Raw genomic sequence first — 27,687 nt, 5'->3', positions numbered from 1 at the left:
CAGCCACGGAGGTGGGATCCCAACCAGAGTTCTGTCTGGGAGTGGGGTTGGCGCTGGTGGCAGGGAACAGTGGTGGGGTTGGCTGTGCTGGGCGCTGGGAAGGTGGAAAGTGCCTTTTCCTGGGAGGCTCCGTAATCCCGTCAAGCCACGGAGTGCATGGATGGCGTGTGCTGCTCTTGGCCGACTCACCTGCCGAAAAAATCCTGCTCAAGGTGCTGCGGGAAGTGAAACGGGGCCATGGGATGGGGTCCAGCCTTGCTCTGTGCACCCGACTCCAGGGCTCAAGTTCAGCCACGGAAGAAGAAAACAAAAAAATAAATAAACCGCTTCAAATAACGTCTGGCAATGAGGTAAGGGCAGGCAGTGCCCGCGCTCACGCCGATGGAGATGCTCGGCGTGACGCCGGGCCGTGATCTCCCATCACCCTTGAGACACAACCCCCCACCCGTGAACCACGCTGGACGTCGATGGACACAACGTGGGCTCCATTGTCTCCAGCCCCTCGGCACATCGGCCAAACCGGGAAGGACGACAGCGGGAGTGAGATGCGGGATCACGGCGTTTGCCGTCGTCCCTCCGCACGGTATTCGGAACAAAACGTTCTTCCGTTGTTCACAGATGAGCACTGGTTTCCAACTATGGCAAAGATTTAGGGAAACACAACTGAGTCATAAACATTACTTACAATTTGGAGCGCCCTATACGTTGCTCCGAGCCCCACAACTGAACTATTTGTCTTGGTTTGGACACGACCAGGTATCACACCGGACTTCCCCAGTCCACGTCTCGCGGGAGCGCGGCGGCTCCGAGCGATGGGCCCTGCACCTCCGCCGCCGTCACGGCTTTCCCGGGTGCCAAGTGCCAGCCATCGCTCCCTGCTCACTGGCTCATCCCTGGCAAAGCCAGGCATGCCCTGGGACCCCGCAGAGCCTGCACCGCTGGTCCTGCAGGACCACAGACCCTCCCAGCCTCCGGGCAGGAGGTCACCGGAGCATCCCTGTGCTCCCTCCAGCTGCCCTCCCGGCGCTGCCACCGCTTTCCCTTTTTAATGCTTTTAGAAAAAAAAAAAAAGATGAGTGAAGCTCCCGTTGGTTGTTCAAGAGCTGTTTGCTTTAATCCCTTTCCAGAACACACTCTCGGCGGTGCCCACTCAGTACACACAGTCAAAAATGGGGAAGAAATGTGTGAAATGGTATTTCTGAACCCGCACCCGCAGCCCGTGCTGCCCCGTGCCACTGCTGGTGCAGCTTTACCTCCTGGGTTGCTTTTCCCAGTTTGAACCCGTTTTTCCTTGAAAACCATATTGAGCTGCTTTTGGCACATCTCGCAGGCAGGGGACGAGCCCCGGGGGCAGCGGCAGAGACGCGGCCACCACCTCTCCCTCCCACGGTGCCCATCAGTCCGTGCCAGGCTGGTGGCCCCGGGGAGGACGGCTCTGCCCCGAGCACCGAGTCACTTCAGAGCCTGGCACACAGCGACGCTTCTCCCTTGGCTGGTGGCTCCGGCTGAATTTGCTCCGGAAGGATGAAAGCCTTTTTGTAAGCTTTGTGGCCACTGGAATTCCTCCGCAGGGGGCCAAGGTGAATGGGAAAAGCCTGGCAAGCCCCTTTCTGTGCTTCTCCCCAGCACCCTGGTGCAGCTGGCGGTGCTGGACCGTGCCCGCGGGATGCTCAGCACCTCCTGACCGTCGGACACCTCCGGCACCGATCTCCACCAGCTCCCCAAAGAGGCGGATTCCAGCGCCGGGGGCCGCCGCCAACAAGCACCAGTTATAAAACTGGCAGGTTAAGCAAACAGGAAGGCGCAGCCCCGCGCGCCAGAGCCCCTCGACACAAGAGCTGCTCAGAGGCGGCGGGGCCGGCGGCAGACTCGGTGACTCCGGCCACCTCTCCCAGCCGGCCGCTGTCGCCCAGCGACCCGCGAGCACTGGCGGCGCTGGGATGTGGGATGGGGCCGGGGCGGCCGCACAGGGCTGCGCTTGTCCCGGGGCTGAGTCCCAGTGCCCACATGGCAGCTCCAGCAAGGAGCTATTTCGGGTTTCGCAGCAAACTTGTGGCTTTTTGCAGGCAAGCCCGACACAACGGGGCTTTTTTTCTGCATTACACAGGTTGCTTTGATCTTTTTTTGCTTTTTTCCCCCCCTGCAAGAAGAAACGCGTGCAGCAGAACGTGCCAACAAGCAATCGATGATTATAAACCAGTTCTGGCTGTTCCAGACACCATCCACTTCCCTCCCATCGCTGGGATTTGGACTCACCGAGCAAAACCCACATGTTGGGACAATTTGGGGTGATTTTAAAGACAGATCGAGATGAGGGAAGACTCCAAAGCAAACAGGAGGGACCGGGGAGGTTCCCAGGGTGTTTTCCCCGGCGTGGGGGCACAGCCCAGCTCTGCTTGTTGTGCAGCCCCAGGAGGAACAACGGGACAGCCGGACCGTGCCCAGCGGGCAGGACACGTAGCTCAACCCGGGTCATCAACCTGTGGTGAGAAGGTGGTGACCGGGCCCTTCCCAGGGTGACAGCGTGGGGACAGCTTTGTTGGGAATTAACCAGCTCTGGTGGCTCAGTGAGTCGGTCGGGACCGGTGCGAGGTTGGCAGCACACGTTGGGATGGGATGGGATGGGATGGGATGGGATGGGATGGGATGGGATGGGATGGGATGGGATGGGATGGGATGGGATGCGATGGGATGCGATGGGATGGGACAGGATGGGACGGGACGAGATGGAATGGGATGAGATGGGATGGAATAGGATGGGATGGGACGGGACGGGACGGGATGGGATGGGATGGGACGGGATGGGATGGGACGAGATGGAATGGGATGAGATGGGATGGAATAGGATGGGATGGGACGGGACGGGATGGGATGGGATGGGATGGGACGGGACGGGACGGGACGGGATGGGACGGGACGAGATGGAATGGGATGAGATGGGATGGAATAGGATGGGATGGGACGGGACGGAGAAGCGTTGCCTCGTGCTAAGTCAGTGTCACCACCACATGAGCCAGCTGAAGAACAGGACCCAGCTGCTCTGCCCGATGCCGGACCCCAGGGATCCCGTGAGCCCCAGGGGGCACCGGCTGAGCCAGGAGACCACCCCAAAATCTCCCCTCATGCCTCTGCAGCCATTGAACAATGCGACAGGTCAGGGAAAGCAACACCAACATCGACCCAAAACTAATGGCAGGATTTGTTCACCTTTTTCCCAAATTCTACAGCTGCCCATTTCCAGCCAGAGCAGCCTGGCAAAAGAAATCAGTCGTCAGGCACAGCTGCGGCGAGAAGGACCAACAGACAGAAAGAGAAAGATGAGAAAAACCAGAGCACAACAGCAGGTGGGCTGGGAACCTTCTGTAAAGTCCGTGTCAACAAGGACACGGATCGAAAATCCGGCGAAAGGCGAGAAGCGCAGTCTGTAAGGGGGCTGGTGCTCCCCCCTTGCCCAGCCGCCCCCTCTCGACCTCACTCCTCCTCCTCCATCACTCCCGCACCACGTACGGCCAGTTCCTGTCTGCGTAAAACTTCTTCAGGCCCTGGAGGTTGACGGGGGGGAAGTAAGGGCCGATCCTCTTCCGAATCCACCACCTCCCCTCGCTGGCGTGCTGGCCCCCAGGTCGGCTGAATTTGTACTTGAAGTGTTCTCCTCTGATCCACCTGCCGGGACACAAAGCAGAGGCTGTCGGGGGGGCGGCACCGCGGCCACGCGGAGGGGAAAGACATCAGACCCTATTTATGCTCCCCTGGGAGTGGAGTTTTTGAGCCTTCCCCTGGCTGGATGGAGAAATCAGGTGGAGGGTGCTCAGCCCGGCCGGCTCCTGCATCCCGGTGCTCCGTCCATCCCGGGGACGGCCGCGGGCAGCGGCGCAGCCGTGGCTGCCGGAGCGCAGCACCGTGCAGCTCCCACGCTCCTCTTCCTGCAATTTTGGAATGATGCACGGGGCAGAGAAGCTTTAACACGCTCCCCCTGCACGCTCCCCACACCTCTCTACAATCAAGTCTGAAAAAAACACTCATAAAAGCAGGAAAATTATTATTTTTTTTGGTTTTTGGAGAGCAACTATGGAGTATTTCTGCCCAAATTTCTGCCAAATACTCCCAACTACGGAGTATTTTTAGGTGCAGAGCCCGACTGCCGCCCCGGCTCCCCCAGCATCCCCCTGCCCCAGCCAGCGGCTGCTCCTCCTGCTCCGCGGCTTATGAGCGGGGCCACCAGGCGCATCTGTTTTCTGGCCGCCCTGGGAGTTGACAGAAAAGGAGATTTCTGAACCAGCGCGGAAAGAAGCATTCATCAGCCTCGCCAAACACATTCGGAGGCAAACCGTGCCGCGGGGTACGGGGGGTTTGGCCCCGCTTGATGTAGGGCATGCTGACAAGAGATGGAGTAACACCCCGCTCCTCCGGCGGCGCGGTCCCTGTTCACAGAGTGCATCGCCGCCTCCGCCGGAGAGGTTCATAAAATAACCCACAATATAAAAATGTCAAAGTCACGTCAATGCTCATTTAAACCTGCTTTGCCTCGCTACTAAAATACAAACCGGGCTACTGAGCAGGGCACCGCGCTGCCGCAGCTGCTCGCTGCCGGGGCTGCGCCTCGGCCGGCTGGAAAGCTCCTTCCGACTGCTAAAATAATTAGAGATGACTCCTGGACCTTCACCGTTAGCGCTCACCTTCCCAACACCGGCACTCCGAGGGGAAGCCGGGGAGATTGCAGCCGATGGAGAAAACTGCACCTGATTAAAAGGTCTGCTGCAACCACATCTCGGCATCTCAACTTTGGTCTTGCTGGGTACCCAGCCCAGCAGCACAGAAATGTTTCTCCTAAAAACACCCCTTAACGCGGAGCAGCTCATCGCGCCCATCGCTTGCTGCTGACTTGCAGCAACTGCACTATCATCTGTTTTCCCATTGTCTCCTGGCTGAATCACAGAATCACAGAAGGGTTTGGGTTGGAAGGGACCTCAAAGATCATCTCGTTCTAACCCCCCCTGCCATGGGCAGGGACACCCTCCACTACACCAGGTTGCTCAAAGCCTCATCCAGCCTGGCCTTGGACACATGGCAGCTGTCCCTGCCCATGGCAGGGGGGTTGGAACGGGATGATCTTTGAGGTCCCTTCCAACCCAAACCATTCTGTGATTCTACGACAGACCTAGGAGACCTCAGGAGATGCCAGCTCTCTGCTCAGACACACAAGTGCCTTCTCCCCAATCTCAAGGACTGTCCTCTGACCCCTCTGGAATGCAAATTTCCTTGTCCCTTTCAAATGGGCTTGCCTGCCCAGATTAAATAATATCTATCATCTGATTTGGTATGATTTTTCCCATATGTTCCCTGTCTATTTTAAAATATTTGCTATCAAAGGGATCGGCGTGTAAAACTAGAACCGTGTGAGCATTAAAGCAACCACAGGCAACTGAAGATGCATTTTTGTGGCATAAAGTTAGCTTTTCTATCTGACTGTGTTTCAGGCTCTTCTGTTCAGAGTCTCAATCAATCTGACCAGTCCCCCCCAGGTCCCCCAACCTCTAAATCCAGTCACCCTCTTATCCCAACCACCGTTGCTCTGCTTCCCCCAGCCCGCGCCCCCTGAGCCATGAGCTCAGGGACGCACGGTCATAGAATCACAGAACGGTTTGGGTTGGAAGGGACCTCAAAGATTATCTCGTTCCAACCCCCCTGCCATGGGCAGGGACACCCTCCACTACACCAGGTTGCTCAAAGCCCCATCCAACCTGGCCTGGAACACTTCCAGGGATGGGGCAGCCACAGCTTCTCTGGGCAACCTGTGCCAGTGCCTCACCACCCTCAGAGTGAAAAATTTCTTCCTTAGATCTCATCGAAATCTGCCCTCTTTCAGTTTAAATCCATTGCCCCGTGTCCTGTCACTACATGCCCTTGTCAAAAGTCCTTCTCCAGCTTTCTTGTAGGTCCATGTCAGGATGACAAGATCCATGGAGGAGGACCCTGCACAGCTCTGTGGGCTGTGGAGTTTGTAAACTCCATGGAGCTGAGCTCTTCCAGAAGCTGAAGCACTCACCCAGCGATGAGCTATAAAGCTCTGGCAACACCACAGCTCATGACAATTTGCTGTCCTGCAGCACCAGCACTTCCCTGGAATTCGGGACTTCAAGGTTTCCATTCTGGTCAACGGAGGTACCAAAGAGCCTTTACGTGGCTGCAGTAGCCAATTTATGCTGCAGGATGGAAAAACTGCAGCAGGAATGCCTCTGAGCATCAGAATACCTCTGAGCATCACAACACAGTGGCAGCACCCAGGCCCCATGCTGGCCTTCCTCTCCGTCCTTCCCAGGGCTAGGGGCTGTGGGAGAAATGTGGAAAACCTGGAACCTGTGGGAATCTGTCCTTGCAAGGCTCACGGATGTAAAAGCTGCAGAGTTTAACACTCACTGGAGCACTATTTCAGGGCTCATAGAGTTTACAAGCTACCCCAGTGTTTATAATCTACCCGGGTACCTCCGTCCTGAAGTCACCGGATTTGCCAACTCCTTCGGTGCCGCCTCGCTGGACCTGCTCCCTCCTCTCGGGATTTGGGACCCAACATCCTCCCGCACGAACAGGGCTGAAGCACTAACACCCCGAGCCCACCATTCAGGGCTTGCAGGGTTTACAAGCATCACTTGGAGCCAGGACAGGTTGTAACTCAGGTGAGACGCGTGCGTGCACCGTCGTCTGCAGACCAAGAAACCGCTACGGGCTACAGATCCCCTCAGCAGCAATTGCTTGTGTTTTGTGCAAATTTGGGGCTCACACAAAGACCTTCCGGCTGGTGGAAGGGATCCACAGGTCCCTGAGTCCTCTGTGATGCAGGAGACTGCCGGCACGCGTGAACCTTGCCTGCTGCTCTGGAGAAATGGGAACATCTTCCAGAAGGTCCTGAAGCAGCCATCTGACTGCATCTCCAGTAAAAGTATGACCCAGGAGGTCACTCATACTCGAAGGATGACCAAGACTCATGTTTCAGAGATGGACAGAAAGGTCAGGAAGGACAATCCTGGCTGCAAGCAGCTTCCCAGGATTTCTCAAGCAAACACAAGCTGGCAGCTCCTCCTGGCTTGCCGGGAAGCCGCCGGTATCAGGTACTACAGCCGGGCAGGGAAACAGCTCGTGAGGAGCATCAGGCTGGAGCAGCTGAGCCCAGGACAGGTCCCTTACCAGACACACGAGGGCAAAGTAATCGCTTGAGAGGCAAGAAACAAGATATGATCAGACAAAGCAAGTCAGATGTTTCTCCTCCAGGGGATGGAAAACCCCCTCTGCTATGACAACGACAGGGATGGAGGACAAGGGACAGATGAGCCCCTTTGGCAGCTTCTCCTGAGCCCAACAGTGACGTCCAGGAGGGGAAGCAAAACATCCACATGGCAAAGTGATGGTGCTGATCCCAGCGCGGATGGCTGGAAGACGGAGGACCACCGAGCCGCCCAGAAGGACCTGTCGACCCGCACGGGATGCCGGGACCTGCCTGCAGCCACCCTTGTGGGCAAGCACCCGCTCTCCATCACCACCCAGAGCGGGCAAAGCGACAGCCTCGGGGAGGGCAGGAAGGCTAAAAATAATCAGCATTATTTTTTATATCAATAGATTCATCCCGCCAGATGCACGGTAGCAGCTGCGCCGTGGCACTTTTAAGATTTGATCGTATATCAGCCCATTATGACATCTTCCAACTGTACGTGTTAAAAATTAGCAGCAATATCGGAGTTGTTGGGATGGAGGGCTAAATCTCCCAGACAGCTGTAATTAGTTCCAGAGGGTGCAGCTGTCTCCCTGCAACAGCTGAGGGGTTCGAGGGAAAAAACCAGACCCGGTGGTTTCTGTTAGAATTAATGGCCTGACAGGGCAAGGTGGGGAGGGAGAGGGAAGAAAGAAACCAAAACACGGGGCGTCTTTTCGATTTGGGTCTTTTTTTTTTTTTTTTTCCTTCTACCTTGAAGTTCCCCACTCCATTGTAAATCAGGGAGCAAGTGGCGGTGGAAAGTACAAATTCATTCCAGTAACAGAGCCTCCATCATCGGCTCGCTTGCTTATTCTAGCCCCATTAGCAGGAGGGATCATAAATTCATCTTGGCCCAAGTTTGCAGAATAAGGGCAGGTTTATGGGTTGTTTTTCAACGCCGCCGACTTCTCCTTCTCCAAGGCTCCTGCAAGGTCTGGCCCTGGAGAGCTGGAGCATCCTCAAAACTCTCTTGGGAGATGGGAAAGTGGGTTTGTTGCCCCGTGGACAGGTTAGAAAGGGAAGCTCAGAGGCTGTGTCTATGGCGAGGGCAGAGCAAACCTCGGGGGAAGGAGACGTGGCCCTGGTGGGGCTCACGGTGAGGCCAGGACCACCCCGGGCAGGGACAGACCCAGGGCTGCGGTTCAGTGTGTGGTGGGGATGTGGCAGGGAGCTGCCCTTGCTGAGGGAGTCTGCTCCCACGGCCACGGGACACGTGGGGCAGCGTCAGCCCCACGGCCGCACCTGCCACCGCTGCCAGAGGTGGCTGCAAATCCCACTTCCCACCCTGGGAGCAATCCCGGCGCTTTGGGCTGAGCTCTGCCCTCCCTGACAATGCTGATAGCCTGAGGCTGTTTTTACCAAAAGAAAATCCCTTAAACCTTCATTCAGGCCAGTGGAATAATTCCATTCTGGTAATATCAGACATTATAATGCTGATGATAAATTAAAGGTTTTCTTTTAAATTTTGCCCAGAGAAGCTGTGGCTGCCCCATCCCTGGCAGTGTTCAAGGCCAGGTTGGATGGGGCTTTGGGCAACCTGGTGTAGTGGAGGGTGTCCCTGCCCATGGCAGGGGGGTTGGAACTAGATGATCTTTGAGGTCCCTTCCAACCCAAACCATTCTGTGATTCCATAGGGAGAGAAGAAACAAACTGCAATAAAACATTTCACCCTGGCGAAACCCAGCAAGAAAGCCAAAAAAACGTGTTTGTACTTTTTCCCCTCTGAGGATCCTGTCGCTTCCCAGGACAGCTTTCACTGCTGGCAAAGCTGCTTTCAGTGGGAAAACCATACAAAATATTTTACTTCTCTATGCAGAAGACACCAGGGCTGGTGGGAGAGGCCTGGGGGACTCTGCGGATTTACATCACTCCCTTATGCCGTCACGTTGCGTGGACCACGCGGGTACCTGGCGGGAGATTTGTCCCGGGAGGGAAATGCCTCGGGGTGAGATGGGGCACTGGGGATTCAGCAAAACCAAATTCCAACCCTGATGGACTCACATCCCCACTGAGCATCCCATGCCCAGGAGCACCCCTCCTGCCTCCTCTAAAGATTTCTGGGGAGAGACCTTGCAGAACAGAAATGTCATTTCCACCTACATCCCAACGATGCCCAGATTTTCCAACAGCCCCGTACTCCCCGCCCGCCCTCAGCACCGCTCTCAATAGCCACAGAATCACCTGGACCTCTTTTGGGGGTATCCAAAGGAGCAGCCCCCAGAGTGGCTTCTACACCTGCAAACACGACAAAGCCCGTCCCACGCGTGGGCTGTACATCTCCACAGGTCCCAGGGGAAAGCACCTGCCCCTTCTGCCAGCATCCACGGTGACTTACACGGCGTGAAATTCCAGTCCAACACACCCCCAGGTATGAAGCCCAACAGCTGGGACACAGATGAGAAACAAATGGGTGATCAAATAATAGAAAAAAAAAAGAAAAGAATAGCAAATGCTATATTCTTCTTGCATTCCTGCAGCCAGGTAGCATCAAACGGGAAGCGCTGCCTCCATAAATAACACCACCACTACAAATCCGGGTCTCCAGCGACATGTTGGGGCTTTCTCAACAAAGTGCTGCTATAATTGGAATAAAAATCCTTAAGTGAACGTGATTTAATATCGGAGATACCGAACACTCCGGTCAAAACCAAACCTGATTTTTTTTTGACTCCTTCTGTAGGCAAAATCCGATTTTTGTTTTCTTTCATTGTTGCAGTCTGTTTCCATGACGGTGTGTTAAATACTTATTAATTTCTCAGCCAAAGCCCTACCGTTCAGATTTATGATGGCTGGTGGTTTATGAACTATCCGCTGCACAATAATATTTTGTAAATCTACATTCCACAAACATCACTTTGCTTGAAGTAAAGCTTCACACTCAGCTTGGCTGGGTGCTCAACAATACCCTCATTTTTAATCAGTCACCTGTTTCTCATTTTAAGTTTATCACACTTGAAAAAATACTATAATTTCTAGAGTTGTAAAGAAACCTACAAACTTTGGTCTCAGAAATTTCATTTCGAAGGCATTAACTCATTTTGAAAGTCCCTTGGCTATTTAAGGTGTAGAGTTTCCATTAACAGGATAAACTCCGTGGAGTATGGAGCGTAATGTTCTTATGGAAAACAGTCCCTTCCCCTAATTATTTAGTCTAGTAGGGAATGAAAATAATTAAGTCTCAAAATTCCCTTTAGAGTGGAGGGGGGGTGGAATATGGTCGGAAAATTAGCTTTTTTTCCACCCAGCTACCAAAGGGAGCTGAGCCACGGTGGGCACAATCCTTCGCTGGAAGGTGGGAGCGCAGGGCTGCAGCAGCCGCGGGCAGGATCTGGCTCAGGGATCAGGGATGCCCTTTGGAAACTGTCGCAGCTACAGCCACCCTGAATTATCTTTTCCTTCCCGGTGCCACCGCTGAGGCTTAAATTTCAGGCTTTTGTTCACAACTAAAATGAAATTATAACAAAAAGGCACTGGCTGGCTGTGAGCGGCTGCCGGGGCAGAGGATGCCCGTATCCAGCACTCAGTTAATAAGGGGTGCAGATTAAAAAGTAGGCACCCCACTAACTGCCTCTTCTTGCACTCCCTGCACCCAGATCGGAGGGCACAGATCAATCACCCGGCTTCTCCCGCGGGAACGTGCCCGGGGCTGTGCCCTGGGTGTGGAGGTCTTGCCAACCCTGCCAGCAGCTTCAACCAGCGACAAGGGGATGCTTAAAATTAAACAAAGTAATGGTGTTTTTAAAATTTAAAGGGAAAAAAAAACCCAAAACTTGATCTTCTGTGTAGAACTAATGCTGGGCAAAAAGCAGCCGCGGGGCCAACCTGGCAGAACTGGGATGGGGCACAGAAACTGGGAAAAAACCTACGGCGAACGGTCACTTGAGTTTCCTTACGCAGGCGAAGCGCTGATGGCAAACAAGGAATAACTGGAGAAACATAAATAGCAGCAGGAATGGGTGACTGACGTGAGAGCCCGGCGCAGGATCCCACCCTGACCCCGGCACCCACCCGCTCCCCCAGCCCTCCCCTTCACACCGGGGTAAAAATCCGGATGGTGCCAACGTCCCAGGTGTTTGGATTTGGTTTCCCAAAACCCGAAACGTGACCCACGAGCCAGGACCCAGAGCGAAACGGGGTGTTGGGTTTTGGTCTGAGCCAAAACGAGCGTTCGCAGATTGTTATTTTTATTTTACGCCACCCAAAAACACGCTAGACCCATGAAAAACTTGTACAGCAAAACTAATGCCAGAGCAAAGGCAGCTGACACGTAAAACCAGCGCTGGATCCTGATCTTTTCCTACTATAAACAAGCTGCTGAAGAGGGAAAACAGACTCTGTGCTTTGGTTAAACCGAGGTAACGCGTGAATCAAGACCCTGTTCGACACGTTCTACAGCACCGCGTGCTCGACACAGCGCCCTCGCTGCTGTGTAATTCTTGTTGGACCTGCTTGTGTCCCTTCAATCCTTATCCTACAAATACGAACAAAGATAAAGATTTGCTTTCGGTTTTCCTTTAAATTCCTCAACGTTTCACTTGCTGGCTTGTTACGGAATACAATAAAAAAAACTCTATTCAGCACCTGGAGCAACGTCGTGTTATCCCAGCCACATCCCCCTTCATTATTTTCATTTTAAAAAGAGTTCCTGTGTTCAACCACTTCATTTTGGTTTTTTTTTTAAACACCACTGATGCGAGAAAGCAGAGACGCAGCCCATCCACGGCAAAGTCTGGGAAGGCAAGACCTGATCTACATTCTCTGGATTTTTCACCTGTTAAGATGTGTTGTTTCCAGCCTCGGTCGCGGTGAGCACTGGGAGCGACGTTTACGGCACTGGGGGACACGTGGTAATAAACAGCTCTGGGATTATCAAACGCTTCTGTCGCTCCGGGCACCGTGAGAGCCGTTTATTGCCAGCAGCCACCAGATGGTCGTGGCTTCTGGCTGCTGGCACTGGGGGACACCTCATCTGAACTGGTGACTCGGTGCCTAAAGATCTCAGGTTCTGCTAAACCGCCCCGGGGTCAGCCGGCACTCAGCTCTGACTTCCTTTCTTCTATTTTTTTTTTTAAATTTTTTTTAATAAAAAAATTAAGCGACGCAAAGGAACACCCCGCAATGCATGCTACTCGGTGAATTTACGGCTCTGAGCCTCGGGGACCCGAGCGAAATTTGGAGAGACTCAGACAAATCCACTCGAGACGGAGCAGACGCGGTGCAGGTTCTCCACTCGCTCTTCCACACCATGCCCCAGCACCACCTCCCCGACAAACTCCCACACGACCCAGCTCCCACTGGATCCCATCTTGCTGGGCTGTGTCTGTGTCCGCGTTCGTTAGCACCCTAACGAGGCACCCGCCGCCTTTGCCAGGTGAGCGGTTGTGCAGGCGCTGGGGCTGCACCGTGCCCCTTCCCTGGTCCTCAGAAAGGTGCCGCCTCCATCAGCCCCCAAAAAGGAGGTGGCAGGGGGCAGCAGGGGGTCCAGCTCGCTGTCACCAGCCACAGACCCTACTGCTATGCCCACCCGTGGCAGGGGCTGGGCTGCTCTGGCCTCACACGCCTTTTGTAGCAATAATTAGTAAGAGGTTCCCGGAGCCCTCCTGAGCCAGAGCCCATGTGTCACTAGTTGTGTGTGACAGATCTGCTGCTTGTGTGACCCAACCAACTGCGACATCACCCTGTAACGCGCCCTGAGCCATAAACCATTGTTGGTTGACCCCAGCACAAGAAGGACATGGCGCTGCTGGAGCGGGTCCAGAGGAGGCCACGGAGATGATCCAAGGGCTGGAGCACCTCTGCTATGGAGACAGGCTGAGAGAGTTGGGGCTGTTCAGCCTGGAGAAGAGAAGGCTCTGGGGAGACCTTCTAGAAGCCTTCCAGTACCTAATGGGGCTACAGGAAAGCTGGAGAGGGGCTTTGGACAAGGGTGTGTAGTGACAGGACAAGGGGTGATGGCTTTAATCTGAAAGAGGGGAATTTAGATTAGATCTAATGAAGAAATTTTTTATACTGAGGGTGGTGAGGCACTGGACCAGGTTGCCCAGAGAAGTTGTGGCTGCCCCATCCCTGGAAGTGTTCAAGGCCAGGTTGGATGGGGCTTTGGGCAACCTGGTGTAGTGGAGGGTGTCCCTGCCCATGGCACGGGGGTTGGAACTGGATGGTTTTTAAAGTCCCTTGCAACCCAAACTATTCTAGGATTCTACGGTTTATGGGAACCACGGTGACGCTGCGCGTCTCTGGGCTACGGGCAGGATCCCGCTGGTTCACTCTGTGATGCTGCACTGATAGGAAAACGAGTTATCAAATGAGAATATGTGCAAAGACCCCAAAATAACTGTTCTTACAGCGGCCTTGGCTCCTGCACTTGGAAGGATTATGTTCCATCAGCCTGTACTGCTGTTCTGATAAGGTGCCTGTGCACTGTGAGACAGGGATGGTCACCAGGGGAACCCAGAAATGGACTTATGAGAAAATACTCAAATATGATGGTGAGAAACTCACTTAGCGGTTTGATTTCAAGCTGTGCTGCTGCTCTGTTTTGGTTTTTTTTTTTGCAGGCTAAATGCAGACACACCTTCAGCTCAGCATAAACCATCTTGAGTTTATACATTTACACCATCTCGGGATGTGTAAACCATCTCAGAGGAAGTGCTTTGGTAAAAGGTGGAAGTTCTTTAGTGTCTCAGCTGGAGAAGGAGTCTCTCCTCGGCGGGTTTGGGGGATGCACTGCACTAAAGCTGAAAAACATCAGCTGAGTTCAAGAGGAAGTTCATTTCACACGGTGCCATGAACCTCCATCCTTGTTTGCAGTGCATCTTGAGAGCCTCAAATGGAAAATATTAGCAAAAGTGTAATATTACTTACGTTGATCCAAAATTCCCTTAAAATGTTTTCTCAGCTAAAAATAACCTCAGCAACAAAACAGACACTTTTGTGAAAAATCTCCTTTTGTAGAAAACCTGGAGGTTTTCATCGGTGCCTTTCACTTGCTGATGTTTGCTTTGTCTCTTCCTTGAGAACACAAACACTTCCAAGACAAGTGTCTACACAACTAAGCATTTTTGTCTTTGAAATACCTTAGAAATGGCAGTTTTGATGTGAGCAAAGCAATCATGGCAAAAAATCTAAAAGCTGAAGGGCAGGAAACCACTTGAGCAGTCGCGATTTCTGTCCAAGAGAAGCAACGTCAAACCCTTCGCAGACCCGCCTGGGAACGGGCCCAACCAAAGGGTCCTTGTGTCCCCACCAGGAATTAAGGTGCTGAGAGCACCAGCTCTTCATGGTGTCCTCTTGTCGACCTCACCCTGTTTAAAGACCACCTGGGTACCATCAAATATGAAACTCAACCCATCGACACAACCAACGCATGCACGTCCAAGGTAGGAACAACACGGAGCCCGAGTGCTCTTCCAGCTCCCTTGGCAAAACTCAAAGCTTACCGTGGGGGTGCTCTGCCTGCAAACGGGTTCGTTGCCATCAAGGACAAGGTCTCCTCTTCCTGGGCCAGCAGCTTCCCAGCCAAGTGGATTATCCATTCGTTCTGCTCATAGGTCTTGGGGAAGGAATAAGAAATAGAAACGTTAGACACTGCTGGGCTTGTCATGTAGTGTTATTAGCGTTGAAGACTTCTGTGTGGTCTCTGGGGAGGGAATTACAACCCATCTGGGTAGCAAATGACAAATTTCCTGGTGTTGCAGGGAACAGATCCCATGGGATCCAACACCTTGAGGTCCAGACCGAGACCTTGTGGCATCTGCGGGGAACAGGGAGAGCTTCGCTGAGCTTATCTCATCTGGAAACCATTCCCAAGGGTACAGACACAACTCAGGGTGAGCAAGTCGCACAGGTTTAACGAGTTGTTCGTTAGCTGAGCTGGGATGGCCATGTGCATGCTCCCAGCCAGCCCCAACTGCAAAGTAGCACCCTCCATCTCAAGCATCCCCAGAAGAATTCCCATCCCAGAGCGTGCCCACGGCCAGCGGCCACAGCTCAGCTGGTGCTTAGAGACCAGATGATGGTCAGGGATCCACCTCCACCTTCACCCAGCCCCGACAGTGACCCCTGCTCACGGCGTGACGCCTGAGGGGCCACTTCTATTCCCGATTCCGTTCTCTTCATTTCCTTTAACCTGATCTGTTCTCTTCCCACCCCGCGCCTGAGCCGTGCCCGCAGCCACGCAGGCACCGCGCGGCAGCACATGGGCTCTCGGGAGCCGCGGTGGCACAACCCGCCTCCGCATTCACCTCCCGCCAGGAATCCGGGCACCTCGTGCTCTTCGCAGGGATTCTCGTTGATGCTCCATAAAAAGCAATTCCCCTTCCGGTGACTTTCTTTGCTTTATACTTAAGATTTTTTTTCGCCCTCTTTTTTTTTGATGTGTACCTACATGGATTTTTTAAGGCAGGCAGCAGGGGACACTGTGGGAAAGCGAAACCTGCAGGACTGGGACTAACGCGCAGCATCACGGCAAAGTTACTCTGCAAATCTTTTGGAATGGGGAAGTTTGTTATTTCCGTTGCTAAGGGAAACAGAGGAGCGAAACGAGATGGAAAACACCAAACGCTGGTGGAAAGGCCCATCAAGCGGCAGCTCTACCTCGCAGGGTCCCTGACCCGTGCTCATCACAATTTAGAGGAAAACCACAGTTATTTAAGCCAACAACTTTTTAAAAAAGATTATTCTCCCCATCCGCCTGTTTCCGTCCTGCCTCACCGCGTGCCTCATTCCATCTGCTGTCCCGGATGGGTGCTGGAGCCAGGGCTGTCTCCCACCACCAGCCCCCGTGCCATGTCCCACCCCAAAGCCCCATTTAACCTCTGTCGCACCCCTCTCTCCACCAACACCCCTGTCTCCCATCTCCCAGTCCCCTTCCCGGAGCAGAGGAGGTGGTGGCAGCTCTCAAGGTGGGACAAGGCAACCTCAGCCCCCACGGGACCGAGGCCACCATGGCCCTGACGCAGCGGTGTGGGACGGGAGACGTGGTGAGTCCTGGAGCCAGGAGCTTGGCATCACGTGAGATGTTACACACAAACCTTGCAAGCCACGGATGGCAGGGTTGCAGGAAAAGCTGGCAGTGTCCCGTTTCATGGGACAACTGATGCCAGGGCTCCCAGCTATGCCGAGTGGCTCCGTGCCCCTCAACGGCTCAGTGATGCCCGAGGTGCTCGGCTCAGGCCGGGCTTTGGGAGGGTGGGTGCCATGCTGGGACCTGCAGCCTGGAGCATTCTTGTCTGTAAGCAGGGACCTCCCAGGAGGTGTGACAGCAATTGCAGATGATCAAATATGCAAAGTAAATATGTAAATGTAAAGATGTCAGACCTTCAGCATCCTGTGCCTCCATGGAGATCCCTTTGGAAAGCGCTCTGCATGACTTCAATCACTATTTGTAGGAGGGCCTGGGAGGCGTGAGGGTTCCTGTGTGCAAGTTGGGGAGAAGCTGGAGAGGAACAGGAATAGAAATCACCAGACTCCCCGAGCTGGAGCTTTATGGAGGATCCCAAATCTTCAAAGCCTGATCCAAAACCATGAGACTCTGTACTGGTGGTATCGGCTCCCTGGCTCACACGGTCTCCAAATTGTTAATTAGCAGCTCCATGCACACAAGAGTTGGGACTTCTGGTTTGTAAAGTGTTTTTCTTGTAAAATTTACAACATGTCTGGCCCCAGCAAAGTCTGCGGTGAGAAATTTCCACCCGGTGCAGACCCCCCCTCCACTGCCCCCAGCACGAAGGCTTAGATATCGCACGCCGCGATGCTCGGAGCACGCGGGAGCCGGGCTGCACTAACGACCGCGCTGTTTAACTCATTACTCTGTAAAGTGATACGGTGGCAAAGGGAGGAAAAAAAAGAGTCCAGGAGATCTGGGCTGCATCCAGGGAAGCATCACTCCCCAGGGTGGGAGCGTGACCATTCCTCCGTCTGTGGATTCGGTGAGACCCCGACCCCAACGCTGTTTGCAGAGCTGCGAGGGTCAGGATGGGAGGGATTTGCCCGGCGTTGCGCTCCGCTTTCGCCAGCTTTGAGCATCCAAACCAGGAGAGCTAGAGCCTTGAACCATCCAGTGGATTAATTAAAAAAAAATAAATAAAAAAAAAGCCAGGATAGGTGCATATGTTGCTTTACGGTGGGCAGGGATGGTGCATGGGGTCCACCTTTAGGTTTTGGATCTTCACCAAGCACAAAGCCTGGCAGTGGGGACTGACCCTGCACCAGCGACGCGGGTCCCCAGGCTGCCCTGCCTCCATCGAGAGACACGGACCAACTCCCACACCTGCCTCCTGCCCTCCGAAAGCTCCTGCCATGCGGGGCCCGTGCCATACCTGTGCTGGGCAAGCAGTGACCCGCACAGCCTGCTGCTGCAAGCTGCTGGTCGGAGCGTGCCGAAACGTGCCACGAGCTGCACAACTCACTGTCTGACCCCGAACAGAGCATCCCTGGAGAGGTGCAGCCCACCACGGATGTGAACATCACTCTTTTGAGACTTTTCTTTCTGTTTTAGCACAGAAAGCAACTAAGGAACATAACCACGTAAAAAAACCCATCATCAACCCAACTGAAATGCCTGAGAAAGGCAGCTCGGGCAGAGCTTAAGGTTCCCAAAGTAACGTCACCTTCTCCACAAAGCCAAAACCTTTCCGTGTTCACGGATGGTCCATGCAGACCCACGGAAACGCGACAGGCGCAGCTCTCCAGACCTTCCACTGTCCTCCCAGCTGGTGCCAGCGCTCAAGACCTCCAAAAATCAGATTTTAGGTTTATCACAGTGGACTGACAAACCGTGTGCCCCGGGGTACCCGCACCGCCCGGGAGCAACGTGCCCTCAGACCTCTGCTCAACCGTTTCCATCCTCCGACCTCTCCACTTACATGCTTGACCAGAGTATAAACGCGGCGTTCTCACCTTGAATACATCCACTTGTGTACAGAAGTATTTAATAAATTTGCAGATTTTGAACCCAAATCACCGCTAAGTCAGGCACCAGCGAGCCAGACGCGGCAGCGACGAAACTCCGCGGAGACAACACAGCAGAAGAGAATATAAGAAAGATGGGGAGAGGCTGTTCAGGAGGGCCTGTTGTGATAGGACAAGGGGTAATGGTTTTAAAATAGAGGGAGGTAGATTCAGGTTGGATATTAGGAAAAAATTTTTTACCATGAGAGTTGTAGAACACTGGAACAGGTTGCCCAGAGAGGTGGTGGATGCTCCATCCCTGGAGACATTCAAGGCCAGGTTGGACGAGGCCCTGAGCAACCTGATCTAGTTGGAGATATCCCTGTTCCTTGCAGGGGAGTTGGACTAGATGACCTTTGAAGGTCCCTTCCAGCCCTAACCATTCTATGATTCTATGATTCTATAATCATCGCGAAAAACACACAAAAACCACCCGGCGCTACAGGGAACATGTTCCCAACTGAAATAATAATAAGAAGAACCCTTTTCCTCTAGCTTTAATTGGTCAGTTAATGAAAAAGGACTGCGGATTAGTGTGGCATTTTATTGAATCCCGGTCCTGGCACAGGCGCACAGGAGGAGGTAAGTGCGAGATGCACATGTGGAAACAGCTGGAAACTTGGCCCGGGAGCCCAGCGTTGTTATTTCACGGGGTCGGGAGCCCCGCACGGCCCCGCAGCGGCGTCGGTGCGCGAGGGCGGGTGGCAGAGGGGTAGGGGGGGTTAAATTTCCCGTGCTATGTCATAAGGGGCGTTTTGAACGTCACAGCCCACCGACTGCGGGATGTAGAGTGGTAACTCCACCATCCAGGATATTTTCAGCCAATGTTCACGTTGCTGTTTCCACTGCTGTAGCTGAGCGCCTTCAACTTCCAAGGCAGGATGGATGAGGCTTTGAGCGACCTGGTGCAGCGGAGGGTGTCCCTGCCCATGGCAGGGGGTGGAACGAGATGGTCTTTGAGGTCCCTTCCAACCCAAACCACTCTGTAACTGTCGCTGTTTAGGGAACTTGAGCCATCAGCTGGGGAAATAACCCATCTCCCACAGAAAAGAGGGCAGAACTAACACGACCTCTTGCTTTTTTATAACATCCCAGCTCAGCGCCATTCGTCACCATCCTGCTACCCGAGCGACTTAACCATGGAGGGTCAAAGGCTATGCCAGGTCGCATCACTTCTCATTATCTCCAATAACCACATCCTCTTCCTCCTATTAGTTTCCCAAAGAGGCAAAGCCATTTTTCCGCAGGTTTGGCCCAACGTATAGTATTTCAGCGGGGACAGCTTCTCAGGCTTCCCTGAAAGCCATCCCTTAGCCCATTCTGTTAGAAAACACTTGGGAAAGCAGGAGGTCCCCGGAGGCAGCAGGTCCGGGCCGGGGGATAAAAGGTTGCGTGAGAGAGCGGAGCAAGACTTTGGGAAGCGGCTCTTAGATCTTGCCTATCCGGGGAAATCGTGCACCTGGCACAGCTCCCGTATCACCTCCGCCTTTGGAAAGAAAAGTCACTTTGTTCCCGAATGGAGTGCAGACAGGGACATACAATAGCTGCTGTAGACAATAATCACTCCCTGCACAGACAAGGTCTTGCTCCGTATTTATACAGCCCGCGGCGCGATAGGGTATCAGTCCTGTTTGGGTTTCGGGGCGCTTCCAGGGCAATAGTGCTGCTAGGGGTGAGTCCGCCCGCGGTCCAGCCCGCCGTTTGTCCAAACCCAGCTCGGGGCCTTGGGATTATTCGTATTCACGGGGAGAGGAGCAATCACAGTCAAAAGGAGAAAACAAAATTCTTCCACGTTGAACATGGATCGAAATGTCGGAACGCTGCAATGGAAAAGGGAGGTGAAGTGAGGCCTGTATGTTGAGAAGGGGGAAGAAGGGAAATGTAAAAGGCTGTGCTTAGCACACTGCGCATGGGGGTTTAGGTTTTATTACGTTCCACACACCTCCTCCTCCCTTCTGCTGCCACGCAGCTTTTTCCTGTAAGCACCTTCTGGCTGGAAGACTGAGATAACAGAGGCTCGAATAAAATATTTTATGAAAACATTAATCTGCCTCCTCTACCTGTGTTACTTTTTCTCAGCTCTTCCAGTTGGTGCGTGATACCGTGAAGTCTCCGTCACGATTCCCGGTTCCCACCCGGGGAGATCCTCGGAGCATCAATCCCGTTGCTGCAGTTTCTCTCTTCTCTTATGAAAGCTGCTGAAGTTTATAAATAAACTTACACGTCCTATCTGGAAAACACACGTTGCTTCTCAGCTCATGGCAAACGCTGCTCCGCGGTGGGTTTGCTGACGGTCTGCAGAGCCCTGTGGGACACAGCAATGGGGGCCACCAGTCCGAGGGGCTTCTGTGCCAGTCCTGATGTTCTGAGACTTTTGGGGCAGCTTCAAGGCACAACGCAACGAGATAATGGGCTTTAAAAAACAATATGAAGACGGCATTAGCTTTGTTATTTTTTGACTAGTTATTATTTGGTAAGCAGCAAGAGCGTGTTGGCCAAACGCAGTTCCTGAGCAGAATAAATAATCTTCATGCCATAGTAAGGAGGGGAAAAGCCTTCCCTTTGATTTCGCTTTGTTCAGAGCACTGAAGGCTTTCCACCGTGGCCCGCTGGTGATGAACAAATCTTTGGTTCGATAAACAACTGGCTTTTGCAAAGTCCAAGACATCCCACTACCAGGAAAAGTGACCGACTTGAAGCCCCAAATACTGAGCATTTTTTTTTCTAGTTGCTATTTATTAACGACGCTGAATCCACCCACCGCTTGCCAAAAATCTGCCTGTAACACTCTTTGTACCAGCGGCACAGCGTAGCTCAGTGCTGGGTCGTGATGGCTGCGCTCCTTCTGCACATGCCCACCAGAAACGAGAAATCAAATATTCACAGGAGCGTTGCCATCAGTAGCTGGAGGACAGACAAAGCTTAAACAATTTGTCTCCAGCTCCTGTAAAAACAGGACGTCTTTTCATTAATACAATGAAGTGTCAAGGGGTGAACGTTTTTCCTAATGTTAACCTGAATTTTCCTGAGATTAAATCATATTCTGCAATTTCATCCTTTATTTCCTCCCTTCTCCACGGGGACATGGAAACCAGATTGCTGCTTTCCCCTTCGCAGCAGGTTTTCACCTATTGCAAACCCGTTTTGACACCCGGACGCCAATGCAGATTTGTTCTCTCTGCTGCTGCGGGACACGGTTCCTGCACCCCTGCTCTTCCTGTGGGTCCCTCTCCTGCACCCTCACCAGTCAGCTGCATCCTCCCCGAGCTGGGTGCTCGGCTGAGTGTGGAGGAAGGGTGACACCACGCGCGCCGAACTCCTGCTTGCCCATTACAGTGTCCTCTTGGCCCTTCATAATGCCTTTTCTGAAGTGTGCCCATCTCGTGATGCACACTCAGCCCAAGAGGCTTCCCTGGAGCACGATGCTCTGCTCCATCCTTTGCTCCCAGGGCAGGTGATGGGTCCTGCCTGTGTGCAGCACCGTGCACACCTCTCCTGTCTGCTCGGACCGAAAACCAGCAACATCACTGTGCTTTTAGACCTTGTTATACATATTACAGAATCCTAGAATGGTTTGGGTTGGAAGGGACCTTAAAGGTCACCTAGTTCCAAACCCCCTGCCATGGCCAGGGACACCTTCCACTAGATCAGGTTGCTCAAACCTCATCCAACCTGGCCTTGAACACTTCCAGGGATGGGGAAGCCACAACTTCTCTGGGCAACCTGTTCCAGTGCCTCACCACCCTCAATGTAAAAAATTTCATCCTTAGATCTCATCTAAATCTCCCCTCTTTCAGTTTTTAGCTTCCTGTTTAATACAGAATCATAGAATCATAGAATTGTTTGGGTTGGAAGGGATCCCAAAGATCATCTAGTTCCAACCCCCCTGCCATGGGCAGGGACACCCTCCACTACACCAGGTTGCCCAAAGCCTCATCCAACCTGGCCTTGAACACTTCCAGGGGCAGCCACAACTCCTCTGGGCAAGCTGTTCCAGTCCCTCACCGCCCTCATTGTCCTCTGTTGTGCTCACATCTTGGTGGCATCTGCAAACATGACGAGCAGCAGCTCTTCTTAAAAACGTGCGTGTGCATCAAGTTGGCTCAGACCTTGGTTTAAATTGCATCAACGGAGGTAGGTGATCCGGAGTGTCTGACCTCAACAATGTGCACCTGAACATCAGCTCCTGACTCACAGACATGTTATTTTCGTTGAGACCACCCCAGCCCACTCTGCCCACGGGTGACCAGGTTGCCAGCTGGGCGATGGAGCAAAGAGGGGCCTGAAACAAAAAAAACTGAGGAACAACTGAAAGGGGTCGCACGGGTTTCTGCACGGTGCTGCCGCTTCGGGGGAGTTTTCCCCCTCCTGCAGACGGGAAGAAGGAACGTGGACATGTTTCTGGATGGGTTATGTCCCTGCCAGAACTAAATGAAGGGCTTTGATTCAGAGCTACAGCACCCTCGGGATGTTGAGACGCACAAAACAAAGAGGGGATTTAGGCAACAAGTGAAAAGGCATATTATATTTAGATAATAAAATTAACCTCACGATGATTGTTTCCTGGAAAATAGTGCCACGTTACATTACATATAATTATGGTGCTACTGGCATGGTAATTAAGAGGCTGCCAACTAATAAATTGCAATTCAGAGGTGGAGCAGCGCCGCGGCTCCTCCCATTCCTGTGCCAGGGCCGTGCCGGCGGCACCCCGCGGCACCCCGCCGCGCCGGCCCGCACCAGCCATGCCAAGGGCCTGGCTCTCCCCTGCTCCAGCTCTTCAAAGCAAATCCTGCAGCTCTGGCCAAGGTGGAAAGTTTCGCAGGAAACCCTGAGCGGAGGAAGGCGTCGTATGTCAAGCGGTGATGAGGTGCAAAGAGGAACCTGTCAGGAGCAGCACAAAGGGATGGTAAATATCTTCTGCCCCAAAGTCCCTGGCTTTTCTGCAGCCTGTCAGAGCTGGATGTGTCAGCTCCTTACCTGGCCACCGCCAACGAACTGCCAAACCAGCCCCGCGGCCGCCTGCTCGGGGAGCCGCGGGGCAGACGGTGAGCAGCGGCGGCGAAAAAAAATCCAGGACTCTTAAAAAAACAAATTAAACCTAATCCAGAGGCTGAAGCGACTTGGTTTTATGGACTCCGTAAACTACTGCATGGGGTTTGCAAAACTCGCCTGGCTCCACAAATTTCTTCTGGGGCTTCGACTTCTGGTTTCTCATCCTTCCTGCAGCTCTGCGTGACTCCAGTCCGAACAACACCCGAACGCTGGCGACTTCTCCTGATCTAAAATAGCTTCACGGAGACCTGTGTGCACCAGGGGGACCATGGGGAAGTCCCCAGCAGCAGGAGGGGACGAGGGAGAGCTGCAGCGGGCACGGGACGCACACGCTGGGATGGCCGGGAAGAGGCAACAAACCTCATCTCCAGCCGGTGCCGCCGCAGCGGGGAGGGGACGGACACATCAGGGTTTCTGCCCTGTCCTTTTGTTTTAAACCTGAGATCACGTTGTATTTTAAAGCCTCCAGGATGTCCCTGCTCTGGAAATCAACAGCCTTTCTCCCATCTCAGACACAACCTTCGCTGGGGTGAGCTGGATTTCTCCTCCAACTTAAACCACCAGCTCCCCTTGGACCTTCTGCACCTCTACGTAACGCCGGGCACCGGAGTTTTACCCTCTGCTGTCGTCTGGCGGAGGGATAAGCGTACCTAATGCAGATTAAATGAAATTCCAGCACACAAAAACTCGCGGGGTAAATATAAAACCATAGCCAAGGAGCCACGGTTATGTCATCGCTGAGGAATCCCAAAGGCGCCGAAATGAAAATACCACAGAGAAAGCAAACAGAGAAGTTTGGGGCAGCGGGAGAGGAGCGAGGGAAGAGGATACACCGGGAGAGGATATGGGAACAAAGAGAAAGCCCACGATAACCTGAGATGGGCTTGGTGAGCCCCAGTTTTGTAAAACTCAATCCAAATCCTCATGCTCACCCAAATAAGATTTTGCAGAACAGGCTAAAAGATACACAAGAATTAATTTTACAAGTTTCCCCCCTCTCTTCTCTTTTTTCATTTATGGCTGTCACCTGTTTGCTGATACCACGTGGGCAAAATATTTTGAGGGACCCTATGTCCACAAGTAGGCAGGTGGGCAGCAGAAGCCACCGCCGGTGTCCCCAGGGGTGTGCCCTGCAGGGATGTGGGTTGAGCAGGGTGATGCTGCCAGCCCTGGTGCATCCCGGGCACCCTGTGAAGCAGCTTCTGCCCACCCTGTGCCACCACTTTGCCAGGCAGGTGCAGCCCAGGGGCTTTCTTAATCTTTTTAACTCTTGTTATTGCTGAGAAACAATTCAAAAGCCTCATATAACATTTCCAAGAGTTTCATTACACTAGTAGCAGAGATCCTTTAGGAATACAACCTCTTTTTTTAACATAATTAACTTAGCTGGGGCTTCAAATAGTCCCCCAGCCACCCCAACACACAGTAAATCCATATAAATTGTTTTTCCTGGTCAAGGGACACCTGAGCCTCAGAACACCCAAAGGCAGGTACCTGGAAGGCAGCGAACCACATCAGCCAGTCCAGGCGGTAGTGGTAGGGGGTGATGAAGCACGGCCTCCTCTTCAAGTCCCCAGGCTTGCATTTGAAGTCGTACTCCTCCCAGACAGCAGTGGGGTCATTGGGATCGAGGCTGGACGTGCCCTGAAGGACAACTTCTGTTCTCTCCTTGGTAATGCTGTGGGACACAACATGATATTGGGTTTTTGCCTCAAGTTCATGAGAGTCAGCGTGGCAACGCAAGTCAACGGACTCGTGGTACAGTTGGATCCTGATGGGTCGAGCTACAGAGAAGCTGTCTATCCAGCAGCAAAGTACATGGAAAACTTCACCTTCCACACCCTCCCATGCTCCCCTCTATCACACTGCAGTTGTGCCAGTCCAAGGAGGGACTATGGCCCAAAAATCTGATTCCTACTGAAATCGATGGGTCTGTCTTTCTAGATTAGAGCCTGACACTTGTGCAAGACACTCAGAGAACATGACGAGTGTCTCCCAAGTCCCACATGAGCATCTTCAACCTGCACCAACTTCTCTCTGTGTCCTGTTTCTGAAGAAGACCTTTGTTTCTGTTACTCCGATGTCTCCCCTGACACAAGAGCTCTCTGACTATGAGCTCCTGACAATATGAGAAAACGGAAATGAAAGATGGTCACAAAACATAGCTCCATGTCCACGTTTATAGCACATGCCACGTGCAAAAATACTGGCACGAGTGGCTGCCCTAACGCACGGCCACCAACGGTATCTGCAGGGGAAGTTTCACCGGGAATTGCACACAGAAATCCTGCCTCTGCATTCTGAGGGTCTGGCCCTGACATCTCCAGTGGTGGGATCAGCAGAGCAGCTCCCAGCAGGGACCACTCCAGCATCCCCATCGCGAGCCTGGCTCTCCCCGCAGCGCCGCTGGCCACCGGGTGCTGAGCTCCAGCTTGAGCCTTGGCCACGGCAAAGGGCAGGACATGCTTGCCATGAGCCCAGGTTAAGTGGCTACAGCTGCCTGAGCCCCGGTGAGGTGGTTGGGCCCCTACAGAGCAGCCCCAGGAGATGACTCTTGGGGCACCATTACCAGCTCTCTCTACGTGCCCAAACATTTTACCATCCCGGTGGGAAGACGGATCTCACGGAGCTATTGCTCAGCAAGAGGAGGAGGGAATGCGTGAGGGAATGCGTGAGCCAATGCAAACCAAGCCAAGAAAAGCAGAAAATGAAAACAAAAAAGCCCCCCGTGCCCCACTGATGTGCAGAAACTTGGTTAAAAAGCACCCCAGCTTTACGGCAGGTCATGGAAGCCTTTGCTGCTTGGCTGGACTCTCTCTGCACAGCAAGGTGGTAGAGCTGTGGGGATGGCAAACTCTCCAGGCCACACAAAGCCCATGTGAAAACACCATCGTCAAGTTCTCAATGACCTGCCAGTGACGCTCGCCTACGCCGGAGAGCTGTTTTCCATAACGAACACAGAACTGCGTAACTCTGCCTATCAAAGTTGTCCAGCTCCCAACACCCTTTTAATTTTTTACTACTTCGGTCTCTCCTCTTCCAACCCAAGAAACTGAAAGTTTGGAGACACACAACCTTCACCTTCTCCCCCAATGGCTTCCAGTGGCAGATGCTTACAACCCAAGGAATGCTGCACGTCTCCGCTTATAATTGTTACCTACATTTAATAGATTTCTGGATTCTCCAGCCAAGTTCCATATTATTCGCTGGGCTGAGTTATGAGCCGTGGCCAGCTGCCCAATGGTTAGAAACACACTGTAAATCAGGGACACCAAATTACTAATAAAAGTATGTTCCTACTGTGTGATTCAAAATATGTCAGGTTTCACATAATCGTATATTCATTATAAGCTGCAATCCTCTTTTTATTGGTTTACACAGGCTGGAATTACAAACATATTACAGTAGCATTTCATCACACGCTCTTTAGGTTCTGGTAACTGTTGAAAAAGAAACCATAGACTGAAGAAGAAAAAGAACAACAACCCAAAGAAAACAATCTCCCGTAGCTTCACCGCTCCAGCCTTCAAAGAGGTTTAGGGATTATTTCTCCCTCTCTCCAAGAAAAGGAGAAACTTCAGCATTTTTCACAACTTTTCTAGTGTTGATACTTCTAATCAGGTTTTTTTTTTTCTAATTTTTTTTTCTTTCCACAGAAGTTTCTGCTATTTGAAAAAACAGGGAAAACAGCAAATTAATTTGATGCGCTTCAGGTGTCCTCTGCACCTCCACCGCTCACAGTGAGACCCTCTGCCCCCCTTGCCCACCTGCTCAGCCAACCCCCTCAACAGCCAACCTGCTTCACCTTTTACAAAACATATTTAATCATTGTTGGCTTCTCCTGTGGGACCTTGTCCAGAGCCCACTAACCCCAGAGCTGCCCATCCCACCCCTCGGCTCAGACCTCTGGGCAACACCCCAAGGCCACCATGGCGAGGTGGTGGCCAAGCCAGAGGTTCACGCAGAGAAGACCAGCCCCGTTGTTGCCCCTGGGACAGTGATTAAGCCATTTTTCAGCATTTTCACAGTTGGAAGGTGCTGGAAGGACTGGCACACAGGAACGTATAGACCCGTTCCCAGAAAACACAGACTCAGATGCATGAAAAACATCCCAGTTTCAAACGCAGCTGGAGATGCTTCCCCTGTCCAGTCCCACCTCGCAGCCATAAGCAGGATTTCCTGAGTCGAGGGCAGCAGCCAGGCTGCTGCTGGGCCCATCCTCTCAACCTGTCTTGTTCTTTTTTGGAGGCCATTTATACTTTCGTCTCCACAGTTTCCTGTAGCAATGAATTCCCCAAGTCACTCGTTGGATGCAGCACTTCCTTTTGTTGGCCCAAAATCTGCTACCCAATAGCTCATGTGAATATTTACGTGAGGGAGAGCAGACGCGCGCAGAGGAAGAGAAGTTCACCGTAAATACAGAGGGCTGGTGGTGG

General features: G+C 52.9%; 1 protein-coding gene across 1 annotated transcript in view; it reads right to left on the bottom strand.

Moving 5' to 3' along the window:
* Positions 1–3,488: 3,488 nt before the first annotated feature.
* Positions 3,489–27,687, bottom strand: part of LMF1 (lipase maturation factor 1) — a 200,564-nt gene continuing 176,365 nt past the window's right edge. Inside the window, exons 10-12 of the mRNA XM_086622494.1 lie at positions 24,746–24,929; positions 14,686–14,798; positions 3,489–3,663 (exon numbers count right to left, since the gene is read on the bottom strand). Coding sequence (XP_086478620.1) covers positions 3,489–3,663; positions 14,686–14,798; positions 24,746–24,929 — 472 coding nt within the window. The remainder of the gene's footprint in view (positions 3,664–14,685; positions 14,799–24,745; positions 24,930–27,687) is intronic.

This window comes from Tauraco erythrolophus, chromosome 17 (assembly GCF_009769465.1).
Source record: "Tauraco erythrolophus isolate bTauEry1 chromosome 17, bTauEry1.pri, whole genome shotgun sequence".
Lineage (NCBI taxonomy): Eukaryota > Metazoa > Chordata > Aves > Musophagiformes > Musophagidae > Tauraco > Tauraco erythrolophus.
The sequence above is the reverse complement of the archived record's forward strand: the minus strand, read 5'-3'. Positions and strand labels throughout refer to the sequence as shown.